The following is an 8,835-nucleotide window of genomic DNA, read 5'->3' as shown; positions in this document are numbered from 1 at the left end:
TCTTTTAATATCTCCTATTTGTATTAAAATACTTGGTGGTGTCCATGGTATGAAGCTTAACGTCAATATTTTCAGTTAGAGGCTTTTTTCCAGAAAAGGGGGGGGGTTACAGAAAAGGCATCTTTAGACCATGTGCTTTTCAAACTCTCTAGTTCTGAGCTTTTTAACAGCTTGAAAATGGTCCTGCAGCACAGTTACAGATCATTTGTAATAATGCTCAAATTGCTAATTCGAGTAGGTCTGTACCAAATCTAATCATTAACCGTGGTAGATTAGATTCACTTCCTCCTGTGGTTTTTAGAGGCTCTTTACCTGTGGCATCTTTAGACCATGTGCTTTTCAAACTCTCTAGTTCTGAGCTTTTTAACAGCTTGAAAATGGTCCTGCAGCACAGTTACAGATCATTTGTAATAATGCTCAAATTGCTAATTCGAGTAGGTCTGTACCAAATCTAATCATTAACCGTGGTAGATTAGATTCACTTCCTCCTGTGGTTTTTAGAGGCTCTTTACCTGTGCACTTGATTCTTCATGGCTATTTGAACCTGGTGTCATGCATTTTTAGTCTTTATTGTATTTGTCATAATGGCAGGAGAATGGTTGAAAGATCAATATGATAAAAACGTCTTTCTATTTAGGAAAAGTCCCGAAAACATTAGTCATTCCGAACAGCTCAAGGAAAAGGAAAAACAAGGTTTTTTCAGGTCAATGAAAAAGAAAAAGAAGAAATCTCAAACAGTAAGTAGATAGTCAATTTCTATATACAGTGGCATATGAGTCTGCTTTAATCTGTGGGAGCTTTACATTTTGTACATGGCAATCAAAGTGAATTATTTTCTAATTGAGCCTTGACATGCATACACTGTTTATGTTTTCTTCTCAAATTCTATACAACTATCCTCCTCTTAAAGAGCCTTTTCTAGATTCAACAGAATCTCCAGGAATAGAAGAAATTGAATTTGGATGAGAGAGGACATGTTAAGCCTCTCTCAGTTAACATCTTTTCCTTGTGGATTTGTATTTATGTTAAAACTATGAAGCTGTAGCATTTATTTCTCTCTAGGGGTTAAAGATATGTGACGACATAGGAAATGGTTTTGGTTTATTTTTAAATCTTGAAAGTCATAACTAACCATCATTCATTATTCTCCGCTGTCTGATTATCCAATCTCCACATTCACAAGTGCACTTCTGGATTGCAGAGTCACAGAGAAGAGAGAGTATCTGACATTTCAGGGCTTGTTTTAGTAGGAAGACATGTTTATCCTGTGACTGAACTGGGAAGTGGAACGAGTCTTAGCCCCTAGGAGCCCTCCGCCTAAACCCAGGGCTGGCTCCATGAAACCACCCGTGCACGTCACATCACTGACCCGCCCAAGCACTGATTCTGCTGTTCAGTGACAGGAGAAAACCTGGAGAAGCCAGGCCTCCAGGCCAGCAGGAGCTTCTTCACCCACATGAGGCATGCTTCTCCCTTTGTTTTATGGAGCCTTCCAGACTAGACAGTGTTGAGTCAGCCATTAAATGATTTTGTTTCTAGTTTAACTTCATATACGATTGACTCTCATTTATCTAAAAAGGAAAAAGGATTCTAGGATTACGACTCAATGGTAAGTAAAGATGAGATGATAGTAGCAAAGAATATAACACCCGAAGTAAGGCTTTTTATCTCGCAGATGTTCTAGATATGCTGACAAAGACCTTTCTAGATTACCTTTCGAGGTTATTCTTTCACTTACTCGTTGTTAAATTTCTATATTTCATTAAATATGAGCTCATTACAGAAGAGTTGAGGGGAAAAATGATCATTTCTAATCTTATCGCACACACAGCTGGTATTAGGATTGTGGTATATTTCTCCCTGACTTTTTAGCCTATGCATATTTGTGAGGGAAAGATGATCTTTTGAAGTTTGTTTTAAATAATACTATAGTCATACATACATACACACAACATGTATGTTACTACAACATTTTATTATCTTCATTTTAATGGCTGCACGATATTCCTGATATGTTTATTTTTTAAAACCTGCCTATATCTCTAACTGAGACTCACTGAAGGCAGAATTTCAAATCAAAATGCCACTCAAATATTACTACATTTGTTACTTAGACTGGATGACCAAATAAATAGAAAAATCTCTAAATATTTAAAGTGCTAATTTTATCATTGTCTATAGAACACTTATCTCTCATGGACATTGAACTTAGAGTACCACCTCTTGACCACTGCTATTTTTATTTTGAGGTTTTTGTTCTTAACTTCAGGTTTATGGCTGTTGTGGGGTGCTTAAGGGGAAGAAAGTAGCAGGAACCAAGGAATTGAAGGTGTTTTGTGTATAGATTTGGCTTTTGATGTCTGTCTTAGACCGACATTAAACTTAAGGCCCCCGGCTCATCATGGCCTGAGTCAAATATATACATGTCAACTGACTCTGTTATTCAGGATCTGGTTTTAATTTTAGATGTTTAAATAGTATAGGTTAGGTAAATAGAAAAATTATTGTTCTCTAACATCCTCTCCACTTGAACTAACTTTTTTAAGGTTTTCACATGTTTCATTTTTGATATGTAAAGTAACTGTAAAATATCTCTGTACAGGCCACATGCCTTAAGCCTTCCAAACCAAAAGTTTTTTGTGTCCCTGGATTTTTTAGTTAAAAGAAAAAATATATATTTTTAAAGGACTTTGGTAACTAGAGTAAGACTTTCAAAGAGCATTCAGTATATTCTGCCAGACCTCAGGCTCCTAAGCCTGGCATTTTGTTAACTCTGCCTCCTTGGAATGAGCATTGAAACAGAATTAAAGTTAGTCTTTTTCACTTTCTAGAACTCAGCAAAAGGAAACTGGGTAACCAAGCTTTGAAAGATTTAAAACTCTGTGGCCTTTGCTTAAGATTGAAAAATAAAAAGGGAAATCCGATACCCAGTGTACATAGAGAAACGGGACATTTAAAAGCCTCAGTGGGTCTTAAATCTAGTTTAACCCTTTTATTTCGCTAATATAGGAACTCTACAGGCAAGTTGTGATCTGCCCGAAGTCGCACATTCGGTTGGGAAAAATAGAGGTGGGTTCTTCTTAATAGCTGGCCCAGGCTCAGTCGCCCACCTCTGTGGAGAGCTTCCGGCCACTTATTCCTGGGGGCTCTCTTGTGGCCTCCTTAGTGATGCGAGTTAAACTCCTCCCTGGAAACCTGTCATGGGAACAGGAAACTGCAGGCTATTTTACTCAAATGTCTTCATATACATACCCATAGGAGATGATCTGAATGCCTTCTTGTACATTCTGACAGTTGAGATATCCACAACACGGAAAAGTGGTGCCAAAAAATGATTATGTGTTGTAAAGGTGCCTGCTTTGACTCAAGCAAATCTGGAAGCCGCCTTGGGAAATCTGGCTGCAGTTCTGTATCCAGGGTTACATAAGCCCTCAGAGCATATGGTGACTCTGCCAACTTGGTAATCATACCCAAGTTAGTTAGTATCTACCTCAGCTGGTAATCATGCTTCAATTTAAAGAACGAACTTTCCGTTTCCTCACTTTGAAACCCCATATTCTGAATTGCGCTTGATATTGTCCATGGGATGAATGTTTCTAATAGTGTCGAAGGGGCTTCTTCCTTGACAGTAGAATCCTGCAACAGTGATGTTTCTCCTCCAAGTGACATGTTCTGGTTTATGAATTAACCATGTTCAAAAGTTTTTTTTTTTTCCTAATAGGCAGATTACATGGTAGATTAATTATTTGGTTGCTGAAGTCCTCTCTAGCCATTTGGAAAAGATTGAAGTTCATGAATAGCTCTTTAAATACAATTCATTATAATAATTCTATTTCTGATAATAAATTCTTAAGTGTTTTGTAAGCTTAATGTGAATGATGCGAGTAGGTCCCTAGGCATTCCTATGACAGGTGTTGATCAGGACCACGTGTTCTTTATATTCATAGAAGTTGTTGCATGTCTTGAATTAACAGTGTTGACTTCTTCATGTCCAGGTGAGAAATGACACAGAACCCCCTCCAGATGCACACACAGCACAGAGATTCTTTCAGTGACTGTTACTATTTAACAATTTGAGGATTTCCAAGGGCTAGACATTTCTATAAGAACACCTTTTTTTTTCCTTTTTTTTTTTTTGCAATTTATTTGTATCTTATATTGCAGACAGATTCCACCAACGGGGAGAATCCAAGCATCAAGAAATCCCTCTTTCCTCTTTTTAATTCAAAGAATCATTTAAAGCATAGTTCTTCTTTGAAAAAGCTTCCTGTAGTCACTCCACCCATGGTACCCATTTTTACGTATGGTAGCCCTGAAAACTGCTCCAGTAAACTTGTTTTACTGATGACAACAGCATGTCTTTTATTTTCATGGGGTCATATTCTCTTTGTGCTAGTTAAGTACCTGAGCCAGTTCCATAAATTCACTGAGATATAAATTCTTTGCCATTCTGGATTTTCTGAATCAGTCAAGGAAAGTGAAGCATAAAAGGCTATTAAGCAAACAAACTAGTGAAAGGCTAGTTTGGGTTGTCTGATTAGCCAATTGTCGGCAGACAGCATTCATAAAATCTCTTATTACCTGTAAAGAATTTGATTAACATTTACAATTCACAAACGTGTTCGTTCGGCTCACAAAGTTTGTTAACACTTGGTTGGCAGTTTGTTTCTTGAAACCAAGTTGCACTGACCAAATTGAGTGAGCTAGCAGGCTCCATGAAAAAACACAGCTTCTATTGGTGATTTGCTTTTTTTCTTGCCTAGCTCTAGCTTTCACTGGTTGGTCACTGGGTTTAAAGCCAGGGCTTTTGCTTGGCATTTGCCATTTACTCTCCTGTGTTCACCAAAATCGGTGAACGGACCAATTGCATTCGTCTGGAATTTGTTGCACAAATTTCCAGCATTTTCATCGTATATAATGCTAGACCCAGATTATTTACTGGGCCGTGTCTTGGGAGTATGATTCAAACTATACTTCTCTACTTTGCTATCCTCAGAAACTTGCTAGACTTCTTTCTATAACCCTCCTCCCCCCTCCCTTTCCAAACACAGTGTTTGGATCATTTTCCCAGCGGGAACAAATTTTTGTTTTATTGAACTGGTTCATAACCTAACTGCAATGTGGAATGAGGATACGACAGCAATTCCTGGTACAGCCCAATTTAACAGCTCTCTCTTACAGCGACTAAAACTAACAGCATGGGAATGCTTTAAGGATTGAGGTTTTAACAAAGCTGCATGACATCTGCCAATTTTTCCTAATGCAGGGAAAATTATTAAGAGGGCAGCAGAATTTAACTAGCATCACTTGCATTGTGAACATTGGGAGAGTTTGGGTTTCCTTTTTCTTTTTTTTTCCTTGTTTGTTTTTTGTTTTGTTTCGGTTTTTGGGGGGTGGTTCTGTTGGTTTGTTTTGGTTGAGTTTGGGTTTGGTTTGATTTGCTTTGGTTCTCCTCTTGGGTGCAGTTGCCTATCCTAATTAGACTTATTGGTGTGCTGACTGAAGCCTTGTCCATATTCTGCTCTAGGTGCCCAATTCCGAAGGCCCCGATCTTCTGACACTGCAGAAAGCCATTCACTCTGCTAGTACCCCGAGCAGCAGACCAAAGGAGTGGCGTCCTGAGAAGATCTCTGATCTACAGCCCCAAGTGAGTGGTACCCGTGTCGCTCCTGTACTCTGACTGCAGTGGTCATCCCTCCTGAGGGCACAGGGTTGACAAATTTAGCCTCTCAGTGATACAACAAGGCTGAGAGTCTCCCCAGAATATACCCTCACTAATAGCCAGATGCATCTTGGGAGTCCAGATCTTGCTTCGGTGACTCTTGTCCTACTGGGGAAAAAAATGAACTTCCCTTAGCTTTCACCTAGCTGCAGTGGGGTGTGGGATGGGATTAGGGGTTACTAAGACATGGCCCAGCTTACAAATACTCTACAGCCTAGGACAGACGGAAAATCCATAAATAACCATAATTTGTGATTAAAAAACAAAGTGGAGCAGGGCATAAAATGTAGGGGAATATGAGAGGAGATAGTGGGAAGATTAAGGTTTCATTAAAGGTAGTAGCGTATGAATTGGGCCTAGAAAGGCAGATATGATCAACTTTCTTGAAAGAATACTTAAACTTCTGAAATCCATACTATTTTTGATAGAAAACTGGCAAATAATTGCATTAGGACTGCACATTAGACAGTATGTATAATTGTATTTCTCTACTATGATAGAGGAATAAGCAGAAACAAATCCATACATTTTTCATGTAACTGAGGTTTTATCTCTTTTAAACAACTATTTTGATTGGAAAATTTTTAATATTGTATCTTTTCAGTATCCTGTAATGAGCATAGTAACACAATCTAACTTGATTTTTGATTGTATTCAATATTTTATAAATCCGTCATTCCTCTGTACTGTAGTTTCTGACAACCCTCATGAGCTTTTGAGGCTGTAGAGTTGGTGGCGCCTATAAATGACTACAAATTTCTGTAATTTGGAGAAAGAGGGTCGATTTTTTTAGGTTTGGTGTTTACTCTCTAATTGTAAGCTGTTACTTAGAGCTGCTGACAGGAGTTCCCCAAATTTTGATTGTATTTGCCCAGCCATTTGTATTTTATGCTTCCAGTATAACATAGGCTGGGGGTGGGGGTGAAGGGTGTGTAGAGAACCAGCTATCCAAGTTATTGGATATGTATCTGAACTAAGAGCTCAAGGCTCTGAGCAAGGGCCTGATGTTCTATTCCCAACCTAAAAAATAAATAAATAAATAGGTGAAGACCTTTAGAACCTTCTTTGTATAACCACTTCTTTTGCCAAAAAGCTCTTTTTGGGTAACCTTATATCTCCAGCTGAACCCATATTATTGTATAGTTGACCCTTGAACAATATGGGGGTTAAGGACACTGACCCCGGGCACAGTCAAAAATCTGCTTTTAACATTTGACTTCCTCAAACTTAAGTTGTCCCTCAGTATCTGCAGACAATTGGTTCCAAATTCCCATGCACAGCAAAATCCGCAGATGCCCAAATCCACAATATAAAAATGGTGTGTGCAGATCCATGCATATGGTCAGCCCTCTGCATCCACAGACTCCCAACCACAGATCAAAAATTGTACAGGTATTTACTGAAAAAATTCCACATTATGAGTGAACCCACACAGTTTAAAACCTGTGTTGTTCAAGAGTCAGCTGTAAGTGCTCAATAGTTATATGTGGTCAGGGCTATAAAAAATCACCAGGAAATCTCATCGCATTATCATACCAATTTTATTTTAAAAAAACATACACTTTTGAGCATTTGTGGCATGCAGTATACTATGCCACCTCCTGTGGGGACCACAAAGCTTTCTTGGACAGAATTTGGAATGGCCATAGAAGATGCTTTTCCAGGAATAATTTCTACCTGAATCAATTCTGAAGCAATTTCTCTTGGATTTCAGAGTTCTATTCCTTCAAATCTTGTAGTGTTCCTTGAGATCATTGTTTTATTAGAACTTTGCTGAGCCCTTAAAAGCATCGTCCTTGAAGATTGGCAGCCAGAGGTGTCCCAAGGCTAAGGCCTCATTGCAGCCAGAGTCCTCAGGGAGGGCTATGAATTTCAGGGTGCTTTCTCGTGCCTCTTCTGATGGCGGCCCTCATTACACCAGACGTAGAAGAGAGGAGAGTGAGCCATTTGTCACCAGTGAAGAGCCTTCTGGCCAGCCAGCTTCCAGGGCCCTCTCTTCTGCCTTGACGTGCAGTCCCCCTCCACAGTACCACACCCCGTGAGTCCCAGCCCCGGCCACACAGCAGACAGGGCAGCTGGGAGTCCATGTTAGGAATCGAAGGTTTCCTATGAGTGAATTGTGTTTTAGAATCTGCGGGGCTTTTGCTTGTTTCTCTGTGCTTTGCATTTTTAAAGCCCAAATCTTACCCTCCCCCTACAAAAGAATAAATAAAACAAAACCAAAAAAGTAAAAGGGCAGAAAGGGAACATTTGGATTTTGCAATGTCAAGGGAAAGGGAAAATCAGGGAGGTGAGAACAGAAGGAGATATATAAATTTTAGCTGAGTGCATTGCTACCTGATTGAAACATGATATTTTTTCGGTTTCTCTCTCAGCTAAGTAATGGTCATATGGCTCAGTTCTGGCCACTGAAATACAAGTGGCAGCTTTCTGTGGTGCTGTTGGGAAGTCTTCTCAAAAGGGAGAGTCATATCCCTTCTTTTGCTTCTTTCTGCTGGTTGAGGCATGAGATTCCCCCGTCTTTGAAAAAGAACAAAAAGATAGATAAGGCTGGACTGGGCCCTCCTCCCCCGCGGGGCCCACCCTCCGCGGCTACATGCAGTCATCTCAGACGCGTGCTGTACTTTCTCCCAACTCTCCGGTACACGCTAAATGAGATCCTACATGCGTTCTTGTCTTGTCTTTCAGAGCCAGCCGTTAAAATCACTGCGAAAGCTGTTGCATCTCTCTTCAACCTCCAATCACCCAGCTTCCTCAGACCCCCGCTTCCAGCCATTAACATCTCAACAAGCCAAAAATTCCTTCTCAGAAATTCGGATTCATCCCCTGAGCCAGGCCTCTGGCGGGAGCAGCAACATCCGGCAGGAGCCCACACCAAAGGGCAGGCCAACCCTCCAGCTGTCAGGTCAGATGGACCCTGGTTGGCACGTGTCCTCTGTGACCCGGAGTGCCACAGAGGGGCCTTCCTATTCTGAACAGCTGGGTGCGAAGAGTGGGCCAAATGGGCACCCTTATAACAGAACAAATCGGTCTCGAATGCCAAATCTGAATGATTTAAAAGAGACAGCTTTGTAAAGTGTGCTTGGGGCGGGAGTAGGGGGGACAAGCCAGTT

General features: G+C 40.2%; 1 protein-coding gene across 7 annotated transcripts in view; it reads left to right on the top strand.

Annotated features, from left to right (window-relative positions):
* CDKL5 (cyclin dependent kinase like 5) overlaps positions 1 to 8,826 on the top strand; it is a 146,938-nt gene extending 138,112 nt beyond the window's left edge. For 2 of the 7 annotated variants that reach the window (XM_015589164.2, XM_025046613.1), the window contains exons 16-20: positions 638 to 737; positions 3,010 to 3,069; positions 4,165 to 4,287; positions 5,528 to 5,647; positions 8,411 to 8,826. In XM_015589164.2, coding sequence (XP_015444650.1) covers positions 638 to 737; positions 3,010 to 3,069; positions 4,165 to 4,287; positions 5,528 to 5,647; positions 8,411 to 8,797 — 790 coding nt within the window. In that variant the 3' untranslated portion in view covers positions 8,798 to 8,826. The remainder of the gene's footprint in view (positions 1 to 637; positions 738 to 3,009; positions 3,070 to 4,164; positions 4,288 to 5,527; positions 5,648 to 8,410) is intronic. The other 5 variants (XM_015589165.2, XM_025046614.1, XM_006911629.3 and 2 more) reach the window with 3 other exon arrangements.
* Positions 8,827 to 8,835: the final 9 nt, after the last annotated feature.

This window comes from Pteropus alecto, unplaced genomic scaffold (assembly GCF_000325575.1).
Source record: "Pteropus alecto unplaced genomic scaffold, ASM32557v1 scaffold23, whole genome shotgun sequence".
Lineage (NCBI taxonomy): Eukaryota > Metazoa > Chordata > Mammalia > Chiroptera > Pteropodidae > Pteropus > Pteropus alecto.
The sequence above is the reverse complement of the archived record's forward strand: the minus strand, read 5'-3'. Positions and strand labels throughout refer to the sequence as shown.